General features: G+C 43.1%; 2 protein-coding genes across 3 annotated transcripts in view; one reads left to right on the forward strand and one right to left on the reverse strand.

Moving 5' to 3' along the window:
- BTLA (B and T lymphocyte associated) overlaps positions 1–10,131 on the forward strand; it is a 25,235-nt gene extending 15,104 nt beyond the window's left edge. The window contains exons 4-8 of the mRNA XM_052794186.1: positions 5,168–5,476; positions 6,561–6,596; positions 7,313–7,450; positions 8,374–8,420; positions 9,512–10,131. Of these exons, the coding sequence (XP_052650146.1) occupies positions 5,168–5,476; positions 6,561–6,596; positions 7,313–7,450; positions 8,374–8,420; positions 9,512–9,838 (857 nt within the window). The 3' untranslated portion in view covers positions 9,839–10,131. The remainder of the gene's footprint in view (positions 1–5,167; positions 5,477–6,560; positions 6,597–7,312; positions 7,451–8,373; positions 8,421–9,511) is intronic.
- A 4,065-nt stretch (positions 10,132–14,196) lies between these two features.
- Positions 14,197–21,621, reverse strand: part of LOC128145004 (OX-2 membrane glycoprotein-like) — a 53,128-nt gene continuing 45,703 nt past the window's right edge. The window contains exons 8-9 of one of the 2 annotated variants that reach the window (XR_008236286.1): positions 18,358–18,534; positions 14,197–17,061 (exon numbers count right to left, since the gene is read on the reverse strand). The gene's annotated coding sequence lies outside the window, so the exon portion shown is untranslated. The remainder of the gene's footprint in view (positions 17,062–18,357; positions 18,535–21,621) is intronic. The other variant, XR_008236283.1, reaches the window with a different exon arrangement.

Here is a 21,621-nt window from a genome sequence, read left to right on the forward strand (position 1 = left end):
AATGGAGGCCAAGCACCAACCGGTGTGTGTGGACCTGTACCATGCAAACCTCTATCCGACAGTGCCTCTGAGGGTCCGTGGGACAGGAGGGCTCTTCTGCTCAGAAATCGCGGGCAGGCAGTGACGCTGCTGGGCTGGGTGGCAAGTGCAGTACAAGTTTTCCCACGTGCAGTTCCCAAAGCTCGGTGGTACATTCCATAGGTAACCTTTTGGAGAAAGCAAGGGTGTTGGAATCAGGCCTGCTCAATGGTAGGGAATTTTGCTCTGGAAACATAATTTAACCAGACCTGATTATATTGGAATTATACTAGTAAGTGAATGACCACCACCAAAAGTGAATGGTCACCACCAGAAGTGAATGATCACCACCAGAAGATGAAGGAGCGAAACTGTGGCACGTGTTGCCATAGGTGCTTGGGGGAAAAAGGAGACTATTCAAGCTCACCTGACTGAGAGATGTACTAGCACATTTTATTTGAACTGTCTTAAAAATATACTATATGACCAAAAGTAATACAAGTAATATGAATGTCAGAGGAACTTTTCTTTTTAAAACAAACTGTAACCAAATAAATCCTTTGTTAGCAGTGGAATAGGTCCTTATGGCTTAATTGGCAGTGGTGCAGGAAGTGGTATGGAGGGAAGTTTCTCGTTGTGATATCAGTGCATGCATATAACACTTGAACTGCTTATACCGTTCACCTGCAGAGCAAGGGCTGCACAAAAACTACTCTAGAAGTATATCCAGACCTCAGTAAGGCTTCTACTCAGGCAATTTCTATATTCCCCCTCAGGATGTGGCCGGAGAGTAATTCAAAACTTTCTGTGCACCCAGTATCACCCCTGTTCCCTCTCTGGGAGGTTCTGCCACTGAGTGTTACTCTCGGTTTCACTGACCAGTACAAGGCAATCATTTCTTTAGAGCAATATTTAACATTGATAAGACATTTTCCCTTCCAACTGCTTACACCACTAATGTTCATCGGAATTCATGAGGGTTGTAATTGTACCCTGTCCCAAGCGAATGCTGCTGGATGAACAAAATTTGCTCAATGCTGATCAGGTGATTCTTCCAAAAGTGACAGCAGGCAGTGATGTATACTTTGTTGTAAAAGCACCAATTGATTCAAAATCAAGGAAAACATGACATCCCTGCACTGGAAAAAGATGAGAATGAAAGAGGTACAACAATTCCTGCCCCTCTCCCTGGTTAATAATGATGCTGAATGAGAGAGTGTCACTGAAATCTATTTTAAAGCTTTGAGAGAAATTGGACTTTTTGGACCTTCTAGAAAAGTTTGGGGGTTTGTTTTGGGGGCTCGGTGGGGGGGTGTGTGGTTTTTTTTTGGTGTTTGGTTTTTTTTTTCCCAAAAGAGATTTTGAAAAAGATAAAACTATATGATAAAATAATTAGATGAAAGACATCAGAAAATATCTGTTCTGCAGAGACCTGCACAACATTCTGGAAATACCTGTTACATAAGATTATATCAGAAAGAAGGCTGCTATCAGGGCACAATCTAAGCTTTATAGATACTTCCTGAAGCATTATCTTCCATAGCAATTGTTGCTGAAATAATTGAAACCTCTACTTTCTAATTTGAGCTTTTAGTTTCCATTTTCAGACTATTGATAACCATGTGCTGCTACTGCAGTATGACCAAAGTAGCTATGACCTTCTTGCCTGAAACCAAATCACGCTTTCTTTTAATCAGAGATGGAAGAGTCTAAGTGAAAGATAAGTGATCCTGCTTCACAACAAAAATATGTCTTTCAGAATGAACCTATTGAGGTGAGCAGAAAAGGGACTAGATGACTGGGCAGGACATGCTGACCTAACACCTAAATGCTACCTTGTGAACATGGCCAAGCTCTACCTGTTAGAGCTGTTGCTATCACAATATAATTGCCACATCATATACATTGCAGTAAAAAAATATATATGATGCATAATATATTAAATACTACATTTAATTATTTTATTCACGTTAACTGTTATATTAAATATATTGCTATTGCTACCGCATCCAGATGGATGCTCCCTGGGAGAATATCTCCTCCTGTACACCGCATCTTTATTTATAATCAGGACCTACTATTGAGGCAATGCTGTGGCAGAGAGTAGATCTTGTGTATCAGTGGAGACCACGTGAGAAATGCTGTACTGCCTACACAGACCAGTGCTCTATCTCTGGCAGCAACAAGAAGTAAGGCTGTTCAGGGAGAGCACGTGAGCACAGCCACTTTCTGTGGTCCCTTCTCCTCCTGTCCCCCCAGCAATGGAACAGTTGTGTTGGGGACGTCAGCATGTTCATCTTTCCCGAGTCCTTTCAGTATCCATTATGGATCTGATGTCCATGAACTTGTTGACATGACTACATACACTGGTAGGTTAGAAGGTAAATTCAGCTATGTTATCCTGACAGATGTCAGTGTAGGCTACTCCTCAGGGCTCTCAGTGAATCAGTGTCTACAAGCTTCCACAGAAACCAGTTCCAGTATTACTGTTTTCACAGTTAGGAAGTCTTTCAAACTATGTAATCAACCTTCCTTACTTCACTTTTAGCCCATTATTTCTCCCCATACCTAACAAACATGAAAATCCAGATTATTTCATTCTTCTTTTTTGTCTTTACATGATTTTATTATGTGCTTTCCTCTCATTGCTTTTCTTTAAGTGAAACAACCCCAAGAATTTCAAGCTTTCCTTTATGGCCTTCTTATCGTGTTTGTTGTATTTGCTGGCTTCTTTCCAACTTGGAGAGACTCCAAGCATTGCCCCCAATCTTTCTTGAAGAGCAGTACAAAAGACTGGACAAGACCTGGGTACACTTACCAGTCCTTGGCAGAACACAAAGGTTACCGCATGTCCCCTGTATGTCTTCTTGAATTGAGCCTGCCTTTTTACAAATAATTTATCTAATTTATCTGGTAAATTTAATTTACTGCTCGTAACCTATTGATAGCTTTCTCTTGCCACTAACTAGTGAACTAATGTTTTCTTAGTTTTACCATCAATACACTTACACTTGATATGTTTTCCTAAGTGCATCTCATTCTCTGCCATGACTTCTGTAACGATTGCTCTGTTCTTTTATGCCCCTCCTTAATAACCTGACCTTCTTTATGCTTTTGGAGGCCTCCTTCTTGTCTCAGTGAAAAGCTTGCTCGTGACTTAGCCGAGATAGTAGTTTACTGCACTGCTGTAGTGCAGATGTTTAGTGTTTGTACTCTCATAATTTATTGGATGGACCACCCACTCTGTTTATGTCCTTTTCATTTGTATTTACATCTGACGAGTTCTTATCTCCCATGTCTCCAAACTTACTAAAGCTTTCTTTGCCAAACCCAATTATTTTTATTCTGCTGCTCTCCTTCCTTGTCTTCTTAGGGATATTGAATGAATTAAGGCTTCTAGTTCCCCTTGGGTTTTATCCAGACTTTTTTCATTAGTAAAAAGACATTGTTTGTATCCAGAGCTATTGTCCTCCTGTTCATTTTCTCATCTCCATCCAAATTATCTGAATTTCTTCTACTTGCCCCTTCTGCAAGGACCAATTTTAAAGTCCTTATCCAAGTTGCTTACCTGTGTGCTTTTGCCACTCTACTCACCCTACTTCAAGCCTCATTTAAAGCCATCCTAAGTTGGTATATAAGGATGATTTCAGATTTGGACCCCTCAAAGCAGAAACTTCCGAGGATACCAAGTCCTGTGAGCAGATGAGTTTCTCTATTGCACATGGCAGAGGTATATCAGAGACCACAATTTCTTGCAGTTGCTGCAAATAACAGCCTTACAGTAAATAGCCTCTTCCTCATTATCAAGCAAGATCAGGCACATTTGATAGGGCAAAATGAGAACAATATTAAAGATTTAGGTTTAGAGGTAGATGAGAGCCACCTAATTTTTAGACGCCCATTCCCAAAGCCACCTTAAAGAAAGCAAACCGAAAAAATCAACAGCAGCAAAGCGTTAGCTCTGCTGTAATGAAGGCTATGAACACACGCTCAAAACTCAGTATTACTGAATGCTCTGCAATTTATTTATGGTGTGCAGCAGTCTGAGATTTGTAGAGAAAAGACTTGCAAACTAGAGGTCATAAATGAAAACTGTTAATCTGGTCATCCCAAGCTCTTGAATATACTATCCAGGCATTCACAAGGATTGCTATGTCACATGCATAAGAAATCCCAGCTGACAGTGGAGGTGAGGCGTTTGGTGCTGCCGCTATGTGCCCTGGCTGCCCAGGGGCCCAGAGGCTTCATCCCTTGAAACAGCACTGGCTGCTGACAGACAGACCCCTCTGCTCCTCACACTGCTCCTTCCTCCCCTACGCATTTCTCCTCCCTACAAAACTTGCCTTCAACATACTTTACCATTTCTTCTACTTCCCTCTGTCCACAAGAAGGTACAGATATATTTAAGATTTCTTTCTCTGGACTTGTGAGCAATCACTCTCTTCAGTGCAGAAGCACTCTACTGTAAGACAGGGCAGGGAAGTAGAGAGCACATATGTATCAGAGGTTTTGTTACTTTGATGTAGCCAGAGAAATAAAGCACCACGAGAAACATGAATCTTTAATAAAAGGTCAGGACATTCAATACCAAGACCCAGAGTTAAGGTGACTTACCATAGCTTGAACACTGAGTTGTTTAACAAAATGTAACAAAAATAAAAAGAGACGAGGTATATTTGCATTAAATAGAATTCTTTTCAATATTACAATTATAAAAAACCTCTACCAAAGAAAAGCCTTTACTTCTGCAAGTTAACAAGAATTGTGAAGCAAACAATAATCTGAAGTAAATCTAAAAGTAACAGAAAAGGTCTGTGAGAAGGACGACACAGGAAAACTTGCTATGTGTATTTTACATATTTTCTTTCCAAACTATTAAATTTCTAACTTGACTGAGATATAGAAAAAAGGGGGAAAAAATCATATCAGAGGGAGAAAGTACATTTTAACAATCCTCCTAAAAATGAAAGAACCAATAGTCTTGATGTTATCTGCTGTCACTGTCCCATATAGAGATCAGATCTGCTGCAAGTAGAAAAGGGAAGTCTTAAGTAATGAAAGAGAAGAGAAATTGTTACTAGTGTTATGGGGAGTATATAGCAGCCCCCCCCCCCCCGCTAATTTTTGTTATGTTTTTTTTCTCTTCCAGGACTTGATGCCACCAATTGTGCCGTTGAAATTCAAGTTAAAAGACACTCCCAGTACAAATTTCATGTCGGGAACTCTTTGACTATAGGCTGCCCAGTTCGTTACTGCAAGGAAAAGCCAGTCATGCAGTGGTGCAAGATGGAGGTGGAGAGGTGTGTGCAGCTGAAGGTGGGCAAAGCAGAATGGAACTCCAACGTGTTTACTCTGGAGGTTTTCTCAATTCATCAGAATGACAGTGGACTTTATCGTTGTCGAGCAATAGCGGACAATTTGTCCAGTGAGAGCCATGGAATACAGGTTATTGTTGAAGGTGAGGCCCCTATATTATGAAAGAGCCCTTTTAAACAAAAGGATGCCACATACAGAAAAGCTCATGCATGCTGGACAATGGCTTCTCCCGACATGTTTGACTGGTAGCACAGTTGCGCTGGTACTCACCACCTTCTTAATGCCTCTATCCTGCCTCTTGGTAGGATAGAAACAAAAGGAAAGAACAAAATAAATAACAGGAGGATCTGGAAGAGAAAAGCAAAGCTGCCAACACCAAACAGCCGTTAGTGGACTATTTGATAATTAAAAAATATCAATTGGAGCAAAAAGAGATTGTGGGAGGACAGCCTGGTTATACATCACGTGGACTAGACAGTATGCAAATGGTTGGGTGATAGCAGTGGATGAGGCCACACAACAGTAAAGAGGACAAAGCAATTCAAGCGCCTTGTTGCGAATGATCTCTCTTGCAACAAACAGAAAGGAAGTATAATTTTGTATCCCAAGAAGTTCAGGAGCAGGAAAGATTACAATAGCTTTAAATGATCTTAAGTGCAAGTGAGGCCTTCACATTGACTTAGGCAGTTGGGATGCCAAGTTTAGATTACGATGAGCCATGTCTGCACTCCTTAACGTTGCTCTGCAGCTAGAAAGTGATCTGTGTGGCCTTAGTGTCCTACTGACCCCCGGCAGCTGAGTTGTAACGTTCTGTGGCCAGTTCCTCTCCTGGTAAGTTAATGAACTTTAAAACCTTGTTTATTGCCACACGAAATGCTGCAATAGAGGGAGCAACATCAAAATTTATGGCTGTAATGTGCTAGCAGACACAGTATATGCCCAGCTCATGATGCAAGATTCCTTTGAAATACATTCTGATGATCTTTTATTTGAATGCCAAAGAAGTCTGAAAGATAGAATTACTCTGTTGGCAGTAGGAGACCAACACATCGTTCCCCCTCCCCCTCAAAACACCCTACCCTTTGCTTGTTGCATTTTGTTCCCTCTTCCATCATCAGATTGAAGGGGAACCTTGTGAAGACATGAGTACGTGGTGCAGAGAACACTACTACTGTGCAAAATGTCAGGTTGCTGTTTCACTTCCCTGTCATGCTTTTCTCTTTCAGAAAAGTCTGCAAACATTATCACAATTTCACCAGAAAGTAAGTTCTGATTCTTATTTCCTCTTTAAGAGAAAGGAACTAATCTGTATTGCTATGAATTTCTGGTTATAGTGTTTTGTCCAGTCAAGACAAATTTAAACTCATTGCTAAACTACAGTTGCTTTCTTCCCACTCAAACAAAATACAGTCTCTCAAGGGTCACAGTTTTCAAGGCTAGGACTGTCCAGCATTCAGCATAAAAGGGACAAAGCCAATCAAATTACCTCCTGGCGGTACACTCTACACTTCTGACATGCTCTTTAATATTCCAGTAATATCTGGCTTATACTTACAAAGTGTTAGGAATCATGCTATACCATCACTTTAACACAACCTGAAATACGGTTTTTACTCACGGTTGGTTATTGTTCACAATTACAATTGCAAAAATATATTGGAAGTTCAGAGCAGTGCTCTAATTCTGACCCTCTCTTTGCTTCTGCCAGCCTTCCGCCATGCATCGTTCATCAAGTACATTTTCCCATGCACTTTTCCTTCCAGTATCTTCACACTTCATAGAATGCCCATGGAGACATGGAGATAAGGTTATCTTGTGACATGCTATACCAAGTTACAGAATGTTTAAGTACATTAAGAAGGCAGTTGCATCAGAAAGACCTAATGCTAAAAAAAAACCCAAAAAACCCAAAACCAAAACACCACCAAAAAAACAGTCAAACATTTCTCTACACTAATACATGCTAATGCAATTTTAGATACCACTAGCATCTCAGAAGAATCCCAAGGATCTGGAAACTACAAGATATTGCACATTATTTATGCTTCAGCATCCGTGGGTCTATGTTGTCCATTCATTGTTGTATGCATGTTTTGGTGTCTAAGGAGGTACCATGGTAAGTAGTTTTACCATCTAACTTTTGCCTAGTATGCATTTGATTCCACTCCTTTTCACAGCTTTACAGAAATTGCATTCAAAGCTCTGTGAAAATCCCCTAATAATTACCCCAACTGATTGCTGAGATGTCCTTGTCAAATGTGCCAGTTAGGATACTGAATCTTTAAGAAGTTAATTTGCCCCATGTATTGTTCCCTTCCAGAGACAAAGGGATGGAAGTAAAGTAAGAACAAATAAAAATCTCAGACTTTATAGTAGTTGGAAATTTTTCTCCTGTTTTGCAAATAATCAAGTTAGAAACAAATAAGAGTTTTAGCCATGCAAATGCAGTCAAGCCCTATCCAGTTACATTTTATATTCCTAGTTTTCCCTCTAAATTATTGAATAATTACAATAGCAATTTCTCCTGCTTTACAGGAACACTTACACAGCTGCCATGTCCTAAATCAAGAATGGAACTTGCAGTCACCCATATCTTAATTTAAGTGATCTCGCGTTTGCCTATTATAATCGCATGGATTTTTTTTATATTTAGGAAAATGAAATTATTTTATCTTCCAATACAATTTAACATGTTTGCTCCTAGGATGGCTTTAGGATTTTCCTTACCTTTTTCTCCCCACCCAGTTCACTGAACACAGAGAAAACTGGCCATAAGTACACTAAGAATTTTTCTGCTCCTATTCAGAAGAGCTCTGCGGAACACAGAAACTTATTCTATAAATATATCATTCTGTGTTGGTTAGCTTTTACCAGAATAGCTATTCCCAAATCCAGTTTGGAAATAGATTTTTATTCTTTGAGGTCCACTCAACAAGGCAAGGACTCCTATAGCAATTAATACTCCCTCCATAAGCAGAAAGGCACCTTCTCAATGATGATTTATTGAAACTTTTTTTTTTTTTCCTTTCTTTTTCCCAGCAAAGCTAAAGAGAACTCCATTAACCCAACAGAGAAAAGAAAGCCTGGTATGTTTAAATTTTTCATCATCAAAACCTGACCACATCCTGCACAACCACGCACTAAGAACAAATCCTTGTGTAGTACAAAACGTGGCACAGAATCAGAGACAGATTTAGTGACCCTCTTGGTGCCCTGACAGCACGGCTTGCCTGGTGTGAGATATCACCATGGCTGAGCTGAGGGAAGGAACACAAAGGTACTTCAGGCATCTAAATTCCTGTTAAAACATATTAATATGTAAGTACCATTCCAGTAAGAGTTTAGGCACCTAAAGCACCTCTATTGATCTGGTTCGGGCCGTCTGCGTAAGAGAAAAAATGACCCAAAGAGTAAGGAAAATCATTTAAAAGAAAGGCTTTCATATGTGGTTAGCATGAATTCACACAGGTCTTGCAATCAGTTTCAGAGAAATTAGATGGGCAGAAGGCAGAACACAAAAGATGTGACCAGAGCTGACAGCTATCAGTCACAGGGGTAGCGTTGGCAGAAATCAAAGGGCACCAAACAGGTTGCAGAGCTCCCAAGGGGCAAGTTGGAGGAAAGAAAATTAAAAGCAGTACATTCTAAGTTCCTAGAAAAATGGATGTCAAAAGAGGACTTTGAGAGAGATGAATTTATAGAGGAACTTACAGATTTTTAGAGAAGGAGAAAGATTTATTTGGAAAATAATAAGACAAAGAAGATAAGAAGCAAGAGATCAGGAAATGGGAGAATGGGCCCAATGAGGAAAAGGTAGTCTGGGGTTTGGAGGTGAAAAATAAGAAAGATTTCATAAACTGAGAAGGGAAAACCTTGAATGAGTGGCATAGGAGAGCTCTCACAAAATGATGAATCAGTTTTGTGTTAAGCTGGCATCTTGCAAGAGAACATGTGAGAGTTTGGGAAGGGAAATGGAGAAAGGCATGAGATACAAGAATGGTTCCTAACTTTATTCAATATAAAATCCAGTGACCAGGTGAATCCAATTCACCTGTGCTCAAAAGCAGTTTTAAGGGGATAAAACAACTTCAACAAAATCTTACACGCCTCTTAATTAGCAGGAGCACTGGCCACAGCCAGATACGCACAGAGCTGTACTCTGTTCTGTTCTCTGCAGGTCAGAAGTCCAGCAGCTGCTGGGACAACTGAAGCTTCAGAAGAAAGCTGCTCACTTTACTATTGCTCCATGGCTAGCCCAATGCAGGCCTTGCACGGCAACACAGTTTATGACAACGATGTCCCTCCCTGGAACGCTCAGAGGACAGCACCTAATGCACCTCGCAATGATCCTGTTACTCCTTCCATCCCAGTTTTACTTGAAAGCCCAGACGTCCTCACATATGCTGCACTAAATCATTCTGCTTCTGCAGAAAGATGCCAGAGAAGGGAACTAACTGTAGAAAATGAATTTACAGAATATGCCTCCATTAATGTAAATAAATAAACGTGGCAAGGACTTCTCCAGGCAGCCATTTTGCATGCAGTCCCAGTTCTAGCTTCCCTCCAGGATGTTGTTCCTTTCTCTTTCAGGAAAACTTCCCTTTTGTTAAGAAGAACCTACGGATGCTCCCCTGTAATACCAGAATTCAAAACACAGCCCGTATCGATGGATGGGTATTTGCACTGTGTGTTTGTCTCTTAAATGGGGGAATAAAAACAAACAGTCAGCTCTCTTATTTTTACTTTTTTTCAGGATTCTGCTTCTAGTCCGACTTTGAATTTAGTTACGGTTTGAATATAAACAAAGAGGAGAAGAGGAAGGTTTTCCTAGGATAGAAACATGTAAAATGAATCTGTTAGGAAGATAATACTGAGTCAGGTTAATTTCTCCCAGGTAAAAGCTAAGAATGTTTGTGGGAGAATTTTTCTCTGGAGTTTCTAAGAACATCCTTCCAAGGATTCAGTTTTTCATTCCAGTTCACTCTATCTCCTTGCAAAGTTCTTTGAGCACCATTAATGTCCAAAGCTATTATTAACCAAAATCAAGTGAATACTTGTGTGTGTGTGTGTATTTTGTGGAAGACAGAAGGAGGAGAGGGCTGTTTTCCTTTTACAAAGAATTCTCACAAATAATGTGTGAGAAAATATTGAAATGCAGCACACTGTTTTTCTCTTGGTGGGATGACTAGTTAGCCAAGTTACTGCATATTGCTTTTGTCCATGATTAATCAATGGAAATAACAAATGATCAACAGCGACCGACCCAATCAAAATCAAAAATTTTTGTTCACAAATAACTGCGTATAACTCTGTCATGCTAAGTTTTCCTCTCAACGCTGGCACAAAAAAGTGATTATGCTTCATGCTCAGGTTTGTGGGAAAGAAGATAAAAAGGAGGTAAAGACCAAGGTGCCTTTTGAAGTTTGAAAAGAATGCTCATGCCCTTCTTCTGCACCACTTATTCAGCTCTAGCTTGGATACCAAGCATCTGCTCTTGCAAAATAATGCTCTTAAAAATTACTCATAGTGATATTTGCAGCAGAGGTTTACAGCAGCAAGCAGAGTCTTTAACTTGGTTAAAAATTTGCACCACGGCTGAAAAGGAAGGATGTGCTAGGTCTCAGGCTGCATGTAACACACTGGATGATTTGCACTCAAGTTAATGGAAGAAAGTAAGGCTTTTCTATCTTCGTATTTCATCTTGGTATCATTCCAGCTACCACCAGAGCTGTTAAGCACGTACATATTCACCCCGCTATTTTGGTAAGCTAGATGGTTTATTATGCTTATGGTACACTTGTGCTTTACCTCTCCCCCCACCTTTGAACTCAGTCACAGTATCTGTGTGGATAAAAATCCATGGTAATTGTTTCTGCACTAAGTTGTTAGTTCAGGCCATTAGATATGTTGATATTTTGGGTTATTTTTTTAAATACATAAATTATCATTAATTATCCAGTAAATCATTGATAATCCTCATTAAAAAAAGTAGTAGAAAACTGTCTTCTAGAAAAATTTAGTTTGCTCTTTTTGTTTCAGTGGGCCAATCTTTGTATGGCTAGAGACTAATTATTTTAGGTGAAGGACTGGGAAACTTGGACCAAGTTAGGTATGAATAGGCCCAGAAATAGGCCTTTAATTGCATGTATTGCTCAACTGATAAAGGTACAATTACTTCCATAGACCTCAAGTAGCTTTCAGAATAAGAAAATAAAGTTTCTCTGAAATAGATTCTACCTCAGTGGTCTTAAGCTGAAAAACAAGGACAGCCATTCAATGGAGAGCCTAAATGGATTTGAACAAAAGGCATGAAGCTTCTCTAATTCCTTTCCATGACCGGGATACAGGCCTTGCAGGCAGAAGGAAAAGAGTAAAAAGGCCATTCTTCCAGAGAACAAGTACATGTGGAGCAATATGGTTCTCCAAGATGCTTTGCAATACTCTGCCCATACCATAGTACATATAGGGAAGAGACCAAAGACCCTCAGGAAGGTGAGGTGGGGTGCTGGGGGCAGGCAGGTTACCTGTTTGAGTTTCCAACCAGCTCTGCAGTGCATTCATCTGGGCATGTACAGCTTTCCCTCTGTCACCCCTGCGAGCTGAAAGCACCAGCAGGTCTGTTCAGAGCCACCCCAGAATGACGACTGGCAACTGGGACCTAGAACAAGGCTGAACACACGTGGAAGCAGTATTGCACCATCAAGAGATTCAAAGGCTAGTGAAATCTTAACGTGGTTCGTTTCAGCCCTACAGCAAGGCTGAACCTTGGCTTAATGAGGTCCCCCAAGAGCCAAGTTTGATTTGGAAGATGAGATTCTTGTAGATAAACAGGAAGTACCTTACCACCTTACCATCAAACATGCTAGCGTAGAAAAGCGAAGCACAGGAGCCTGCAGTAGGTTCTTTTTTTTAAGCAAACAATTTGAAAGAGTGTGCCTTTTGAAGCAGGGAAACAAAAGGCGCTGACTGAAACCATCTGCCTCTTAGAGTACAGATAATCCATTCAGATAAAGCACAGCATCGCTCGGTTTTCACAGCCTTTTGAAAGAAAAGAAAAAAGTTGTTACTTCCACCGCCCACTGGCTGTAAAACTGGCCAGTGACCGGAAGGACTGTACAATGTCACTTAAGGTGCTACATACTCATCTCAATCACCTAGCGCACCTCTCAACAACATAATGTGACATTTGAGACCTCACACCCAACGACCGTTATGTTAAGGCTCGGTGGATGGCCTCCAGATTTTACAGAGTAGCATCCTGCTGGAGGGGCAGGACACCAGCGGGAGCAGAGCAGCTCGTGGTTCACCCTGTGCGCTCAGCGCGTGACTGAAAGGAGCCAGGACTGGGTTAAGCCGTGCAGTGAAAGCACACAATCACGACGGTGTGCTAAAGGAAAAAAATAGGCTTGGGACCCATTCTGCGGGAGATGTACGGCACCTGTACAGCCTCCCTAAGACACGGTCTGAGGGCCACTGATTTGTATTACGTAATTTTCTACTTCTTGTCTTTCCTTTGCTATTTTTGCACCAAATATGCTGTACAGGTATAGTCACACAGGAAGTCCAAAGAACAGAAACAAAGCTGTACAGCTCTCAGTTACACCCACAAACCCACATGGAAGGAAAATAGCAAGGTCTGTGGAGCTGAAGGTCTGTTAATGACAGAAAAGCATGTTATTGCTCTTCATTGCTATCTCTTCTTGCAAGGGAGGGACACGTAACTGCTTAGTCCCTCCCGAGCAACCTGCACAGCACACAAGCCTCTTACAAGATTAGATGGGATGAGTGGGCTCTTAGTAAAACACACCAACCATCCTAATTTCACTTTATCCAGTTATTCCCCCCCCAAAAAAGCATGCTTCCTTATAAAGCCATAAAAAAATTAGAATAGTGTGAGGTTTATTCATTTGCCAACTCTTGGGCCCCAAATGTCTATCAGACCAGGGACTGCTTCTGGCAAACCACAAACTTTTTCAGACTGCTAGATCAAGCAAAAGCTTGCCTAGCCTTGCTCCTCCACCTACCTGTTTTGTTGTGATACTTTCCCCCACATCCCCACAACAACCTGAACCCCATTTTAGCTCATAAGGCTCACAAGCAGTGAGAAGAGCACAGAAGGGAGTGCTACAGCTAAAAGTAGGTGAGAAGTGGAGCTTGCACCTCCAAGAAAAAAGCATCATCTTACATTGCTAAGTTTTCTGCTGCTTTCCTCCTAAGAGAGCGGCCAGGGCTGTAAATTTTAGGAGTGCTCCCAAAACCAAAGAAATAGGGTGTACAGACCATGTTTGTTCCTCAGTTCGCCTGAGCTGCTGCTCCACCTAGGTCCTGCTGTACCTGCATTACCCGCACCGTTAAGGCAGGGCGCTCGGGAGGAAAAAGGGGCAGCACAGACAGATGGAAACATAGGATGGTTCGGGACTCCGCAGCCAAGCTCCACACCAAAGCCTTGCTCCCTGCACCCCGTCTGCTCCCCGTGCTGCCAGCTTGGATCTTTCCAACCTCCAGGCAAGCGCTAACGTTCCCTGGGTCTCCCTACATCCCATGTCCTCACCAGGGGACAGAGGATGCGAGCCCGGAGCTGAGCCCTGGGACCAGACCACAGCACCGGCCCGGGTGCACAGGCAGGTTGAGGGAAGAGGCAAACACCCATTTCCCTGACTGGGCTGTTCCCCATTTTGCTCCTTGCACAAAGTTCCTCATTCCTCAGTCTCCACGGCTCTGCCTCCCTACCCCATTTCATACCAACAAACGTCAGCCCAGGCAAATGGGAACCAGAGACAGGAACAGACACACGGACGGTGGCCAGGGAAGAGAGAGGAGCATTTCAGGGGGAGAACGAGAGAGAGATTTCAGGGGGAGGCAGAGAGCAGGAGAAGGAGACCTGAACAGGCACCCAGAAAAGGATCCCCCAGGAAGACCATCAGAGCCTAGAGGACAGCAGAGTTAGCTACAAAGCTTGAGATGACAACAACCCCATGTCCCTCAATACAGACAAAGTAAAGAAATCTAATTTTTCTGTGAGTTTTAAGCGGCAACTACTATTTTCCATTAAAAAAGCCTACACTGGGCCAGGCCTGCTCATGCACAATTCCTGCTCACCTAATGAAAAGGAAAACACCCAAGAACCATGTAAGCTCACATTTCCATCCACACAGGTCAGTGGCATATGTCAGCCGCATAAATCAACTGCAGTCATACTCTCAGTTTCACACAGATGATCTTATCGTGCCCTTTACGCTCCTAACCACCGCAGTTAAATATCTAGCCTGAAGTCAAATTTCAAACTGCTATTCCTCCTTCTGCCTTCTCGTATGTACATACACACCTCCGGGGACCCATGGATGGAACACTACTGCCGTGGTTACTGTAATACAGCTAAAGCAACAGGGGATAATCAGTATTGGAAAGACTGTTAAGAGGCTGAGCTTCTAACTATTATGAATCTTGGCCTGTGAGACAGAGGAGTTCATGTTATAATGGACTTGTATAGTTAATTATGCATCTTGTATAACTGATTTTAGTCAGGAGACATGCTTGATCAACTGAAGTTTGGAGTGAAGAATATGCCTGGCATGAGGTGTAACCAGACTTAACTAAGAACATGGGAGTGATCATTTTGCACAACTGAAGAGTAAAACTGCTGGCTTTAAGCTAGCAATATGGCAGCTGAGTTTTTATCCAAGGGGCATTTATTCTCAGGTAAACCAACTTGAATTCTCTTTTCACATGAGATTTTCTAGATGAGCTAGTGCATATGCATTACTTTCTAGTTATCACACGTCTGCACGTGGCATTACCGAGACTCGGCTCAACAGCAGTGCTGTGGTGTTTGCTGCAGCTCAGCCACCTCTGCTGCTGAGACACAAACCTGTCATCTGGTAGTGAATCACACACACTCGGTTTTCACACTGCAGCTTTGGAAAGGGGAAAGGCATCACAGGCCGGCATATTCGACAAGCACACTACCAGCATACAGAAAGGAACTTTATGATACTGCAGTTAGAAACCACCAGTAACTAACAGACCATCTCTCCAGTCCATCCCAGCAAGACGTGTGCACTGGGACTCAACATTTCCTAAAATCAGATTGCCTTGGCTAATAAGCATCTTTTAAACTTATTATTAACCATCTATCTATATCTTTCCATCTGAAATTGTGGCTAATAATATTTTCTGTGGACAACCTACCCCTCAGTTGGGGTAGTATCTAGAAAAAGGCACACCTACTGCATACACAGCATTTCTGCATGTAGCCAGATGCACTGACACGTGTCTTGATCGAGACCTGGAACTGAGACCACATCTCTTCAGGTCTCGGCACTGTTCACTTTGTGGTCACAAAGAGCCAGATTTTCACGTGACACAAAGGGATTCAGCATCATCAAAATCTATGGAGCTACTTCACCTCACACCAGCGGGTGTGGAGGTGTTTAGGTTTTACAGACAACAGTTCTTCAGAGCTCAAGGTAATCCATGAAGTCACTATTCACAGATTTGTGGCTACAGTCTCAGAGGCTACATTTATTTTCTCTCATGTAACCTGTTCTAAAACACCACCTGCCTCAGTAAAAGAGATGGGATTGTTGAATTTTAGTGTGCACTGAGAAACTTGCCTACTTTTTAGCGTTTCTAGATTATTGGAAGGATGGTGAAGCAGGGGTGGCTTCTGCTAAATTTCTTTCTTCCTTTTTTAAGTTGTTAATACCCAGAAGTCTACTACCTAAACTTTACATCAGGGAATTGGCCTCATTTTGCTGCATTTTCACAAATTCTGCAAAGGCCCAGAACCTTTGGGAAATGCCATTTCAATTGCATTTAATTAAAAAAATGAATAAAATAACTTGCAGCTCCCTTTGTCCATGCCTTAGTCATTGACCGTCATGGTTTTCTGGAAGAAGTGGTAGCTTCAGTAGACCCTCTGTTTTCTCAAGAAAGTTGTGTTTAAAAGGTTAACTACAGTGGCAACCTCTGTCGTGGTAAGGCGGCCAGACGCAAAACCTCAACTTATGTAATTTGTGATATCACTACCAGCTCCCCAGCTGGGGACCTCACCGATGCACATGACGGTCAACTACCTCGCTCAGAGGCTGAAAACCCCTGTGATCTATCAGCTTCCTCTTCTCTGCAGTCTGGGAACAGACTTTACTAAAACAGTGGTCTCACTTTATAAGCAAGTGATGGGAAGTAATAAGCACGCTTTGATTTTGGACACTGACTTGTCATAATGAAACAAAGGTTGAGCGTAAACGCCTTTCGATACCCATGCAAGGCTCTCATCTTCCAGTGTGGTTTCTGTTTTTTTCTTGGAGGGGCTTCAGAGCTCTAAGCCTACAAAAGAGAAAGGAAAGACAAACCAGAGACACATCAGAAGTGTTAAAGTACTCCAGCTGACGTCAAATTACAGGAGTGGGTGCCAGGAAACAAGCTCAAAGTACAAGTGAACAAAACAAGAGCAAAAGCTCTCCCCGGGATCCTGGAGAACCTCATGTTTCTTTGCAACAGTCCTCCAGGGGTGTAGCCCTCGCTGAAGTGCAGATTTCCACCGAGACGTGCAAGCTGACGAAAGCCCAGAGAGAGATTTTAACTGGGTCAGGTGGATGTACAAGGCTTCATTTCCTCATCTTCTCAAGGTTTGCAGCACTTGTCTGTTGGCAAGAGGATATCTGGTATCAGAATTAGCACTGTAGCATCTGTCACCAGCACTGAAGGCCCTGGGAAATTTTTTCCCTAGTAAAAAAGAGAAGAAACGTAAGTCATCCCTGAAGTAGCTTTTGTAACACATTTCTCAACATGTTTTGCAAAAATGCACCCATTTCACATCTAGGAAATGTGAGTGCTAACTGCTTGGAAATCAGACAGTTTCTGGCTATCAGTTCCAATAATGAAATGGAACTGCCTTCCTGAAAGCCATATGCCCATATTTTTGGCTAAGCATGATGCATCTGCTCTTGGTAAAGCCACCTAGGGCTATGCTTAAGATCACAGCAGATCTCACTTGGATGGGGCACTCTGACCACCCCTTTATCCAGCCTGCACTTTAACTAGGGTCAACATTGAAGGTACACTAGGTTTCTCAGGGCTGGGTGCTTTTCAACACTCCATCTTTCCTAGCTATACAATGAATGAAATGGCATTACGATTGCAGAGTAAAAGGCAAGAGAAAGAAGGCTGGGAAGGACAATATGACCCAGGACAAGATCACAATACTGAAGCCATCCCAAACAGGCCTTTCTCTAACTTCTTTAGAAAGACCTTTAGCGACAGTCTTGGTCACTCAGGCATCTTATAATCACTAACAATAGAGGCTTTTCCTAACATTTAGCCTGAAAATCCTTTCACAGACTTAACGCCGTTACTTCGTATTCTATTTGAAGTAGACACGGAGAACTTTTACTCTTTACCCTCTTTGCAGGTTTGCATTTATGTATTTGAAAACATCACACCTCACAGTAGGCTAAATGACCCCAAGTCATTCAGCCCTTCCTCAGACTAGCAGTCTTGCTGCTGTTCTCTCTGCTCTCTCAAATTGGTTGACATCTTTCTTGAAGCACAATGCCTAAAAAATAAGACTCGCTACCTTCTAAGATCCTATTTCTCTGAATCAGCAAACACGGTTCTCAGATAATTCCTTAGTTGCTTTACAGGGGAGAAGAAAATGAGGCAATGCCCCGTGCTAGATAAAAATTGTGAACTTATAGATCTGGAAACACCATTCATGTTCCAGAAAACAGACAGCTACTACTACAGAATAAACTTTCACCCTAATATTATAAAAACAATCCTAAGGCCATAATGTCAAGGAAAGCATGGATTGTGAAAACTCCTTATACAGCTAAAAATGAATTTTCAAATTATATGCATTTATTTTGCCAAGAGTAGTGACAGTCCTGAGCCTGGACACATCTGCCAACACCTACTGCAAAGACTGTGGAAAGAGGAGCTAGGAACATCTTCTTCCTTCGTTCCCCTGCAGAGATGACATAATACCCTTTTACCTTAGAAACTAGAGAAATGCATACTTACTGGGCCAAATATATAACTGAGCTCTTTCGGTGGTGAGCTGGCATGCAAATAGCTCAGCTTGTTGATCTGTCGTTGGGGACCACAAGAATTCTTTGCAAACCCCATCCTGACTGAAGGTGATCGAGTCACGTGCTTTGACATCTCACTTACTTACATGGGATGAGGCCTGAAGACAGACTAGAAAGAGAAGTTAGTTTAGATCTTTTGAAAACTTAGCGAAAAATCTGTAAAAGCTATCTGGCAAACATGGTCCTAGATATACAGGGTGAGCATCCTCGCCACAGAAGCATAGTTAGGAGAGGGTCACGCGTGCTGGGGAGGCTGCACTGCCTGGCTGGACACTGCAGCAGCCACAGCCACCACGGCCGCTTGGTAGGCAAGAGGGAGATGGCTCTTGTCCCCTTGGTCCAAAATGACCACCGCCAGCAGAAAGAGCACCTCTGCAAAAAAAGGGTGAGGAGCATAGTGTCTAACCCATCAAGACCACCCACTGCTGGGATCACAGCCAAGAAGCCCTCGTTCTGGCCACAATAATGCACATCCTCTCCGTGTCCTGGAGGGTGCGTCAGTCACCTGTGGCTTGAACAGTTAGGGAGCAGACCCCACTCGAGGGTTGATGTTCTATCCCTGTCCCCAGGGAGGTGCCAGATGCCCGGGGCTGGGGCTGCCCCGGTGTCCCCTGTCACCCTGCTCCTGGCTGGGGGGTGGGACAGGTCCTGGCTGCCAGACCCTGCCCTGCTGCCCCAGGGAGCCCACGGCCCTGCCGTGCCCCGACACAGGTAGGGAAATCACCCACCATCCCACTCCCCTGCTGTTAGATACGTTCCGATTTCTTTAGAGCAGGGGGTGGGAAAGGATATAAATAAAAAAGACAAAAGCAGTCTTCTCTTTTTACTTTATCTTATTACTGCAAAGGGTAAGGTGGAAAGTACCAGACTTGTAAAAGCACACTGTTGTCTTTCATTTTCTACACACATGGAAATTTTGGACAAATATGTCAAAGCATCCTACTTCCTCCAGGACCTGTTTTTACTTAAAACCCCTGATAATCTGAACCTGCTTGCAAAAACAATACCCTGAAGGTTAGATCTGGTCAGGATTACTTTCTGTATATAAAATGTCTAGTGAGTCACAAGTATAGAGCCACTGCCCATGTAAAAAGCTGAATGCAGCTCAAAGTCCTTCCAGGGAAAAAAGAATACACTTGAAATCTATTCAACATACCAAAAGTGTACACAGAGATCAAGTTTTGTGGTTCCCATGAGTGGGTGAATAGGAGTAACCAAACTGTCAATCCGACCCACTCACTGGCATTTACAAGTCACATTTCCTCTTACAGTAGACATCAGCACCTGAGTTCACTATCCTAATCTAATAGTTATTCCCAAAGAGTTAAGTGAGGGTAAAGTCTCAAAAAAAAAGAGTGGCTGCTACCGAGGGAATACGTGTCAAATATCAAGGAAGGCCACAGCGGGGTTTGCCTACACCAGGGAATTTTGTTTCCCAGCCTCTGCCAGTATTTTGCCCGTGCGTTGCTACGAGGGAACGGCCGAGAGCAATGCCGGGAGCATTCCCGTGGCCAGGCTGCCCACATCAGGGCGTTCAAGCCCGGAGGACGCTGCTCCGCCCAGCCCAGTAACGGCAAGGACCAAAAAACCTGCGCTGGGATACCACCATCCTCGGCTTCAGCGCTGACAAGCCCCCAGCTTAGCTATTCAGCGGCCACCGCCGGCACCACTCCGAAGCCCTTTCCGGGCTAGCCGAGGTGGGAACGAGTGACCAAAACCTCTGCCGCCCGGCCGCCTTGCGAGGAGCAGAGAGGCGAAGGGGCGGCGGGAGCAGGAGCGGTGCCCGCCGCCTGCGCCCCCTCCGCGCTCCCCCGAGCGCGCAGCATCCCCCGCCCGCCCGCTCCTCACCCTGCTTGTCAGGCCGTAGGGCGCCGGGCAGAAGCCCACTCTCTTGGTACACCACTAGATGGCAGGAAAAGGCAGGGATTGAGCACCCGCGGCCTCTCCCTCCCCTGAGAGCAGGGCGCCTTATTCACCCCCCCCAGCTGCGAGCCAAGCCTGCGGACCGGCCCTCCTAAATTCAAGGAGTGCGTCAGAGCACAGGCACAACCCCTCTACGCCCAACAAACCTCAGATTAACTTCCTCTTTTTTTCTTCTTCTTCTTCTTTTTTGGGGGGTGATATTCTGGGGGTTCTTTGGTTTTGCTTTGTCTTCTTACAGTGCTGAAAGATGACATGGCACCTGTTTTGAGATGCCACCGAACTGTGGCACGGTGGCAGTGACTGAACAGAGCCTGTCCATTTTAGGGAAGAGCAGGTGCTTTTCTGCAGTTCTTTGGAAGACAGGAAGACATGCCACCAGCCAAAAGTGGTTTTCATTGATTAAGAACAAAACAAAAGCCTGACAGCTTAAATTATATCCTTAATTGCTCACCCTTTTGCTCCTTCTCCTGAAGTCTTATGTGTCCAGAGAGCTAAACTGTTGAAACTTCAGGGCTAAGCAGGTTTACTCAGAGCAGTTTTCAGCACTACCAGCTGGGGTATCATTTTTATTTGCATTTTTGGCCAGGACAACTCTCACTAGCTTAACCAAAGAACACCAAACCCATTTTACAATATTTATTCAATTTCAAGTCTTTCCTCCAAGTCTATGCTCTTTAATTACTCTGGTGTCAGTGAAAGACCGTATCGTCCAAAAAGTTATGTTCCAAACAGAAACAGAGCAAGATTCTTCTTAACGATGGCTCTGCCACCTCCTATCTTTCTTGACCCAGAGGAATCTCCTACAAGGACGAAAGCTGCCCCCTGTCCCATCCCTGCCTTGAGCCCCGGCTGTGCCTAACCACATGAAGTCAAGGCAGGGAGCTGAAAGTCTTTTGTTTTGGTGACTCTCCAATTGCCACAGGTCCCAATCCCTACCCCAAACCTGCTAACAGGCTGCCTCATCTTGGGCTTGCTTCTACTTGGCTGTCCCAAATTAACTGCTAAAATAACTGACTTCTTCTGATTTTCTTAAAATGTTTCTTTTGAATTTAATTTCCTGCATTTTCTACTCCTATCCAGCTTTGTCTCTGACAGATATAGTATTTCAAAACATGCTCATCTTTCCTCAGAGTTTCTTTCCCCTTCAGGAAGTAACTAACTAATCCAAACATAAAATAAAACCTTATTTGCCACACGGGATACAATAAAGATGGCCTTGTCATCTTCCCCCTGGATCCCAACTCTGGTGTGGATTCATCCCACCCACTGCAGA

Source organism: Harpia harpyja, chromosome 8, assembly GCF_026419915.1.
Source record: "Harpia harpyja isolate bHarHar1 chromosome 8, bHarHar1 primary haplotype, whole genome shotgun sequence".
Lineage (NCBI taxonomy): Eukaryota > Metazoa > Chordata > Aves > Accipitriformes > Accipitridae > Harpia > Harpia harpyja.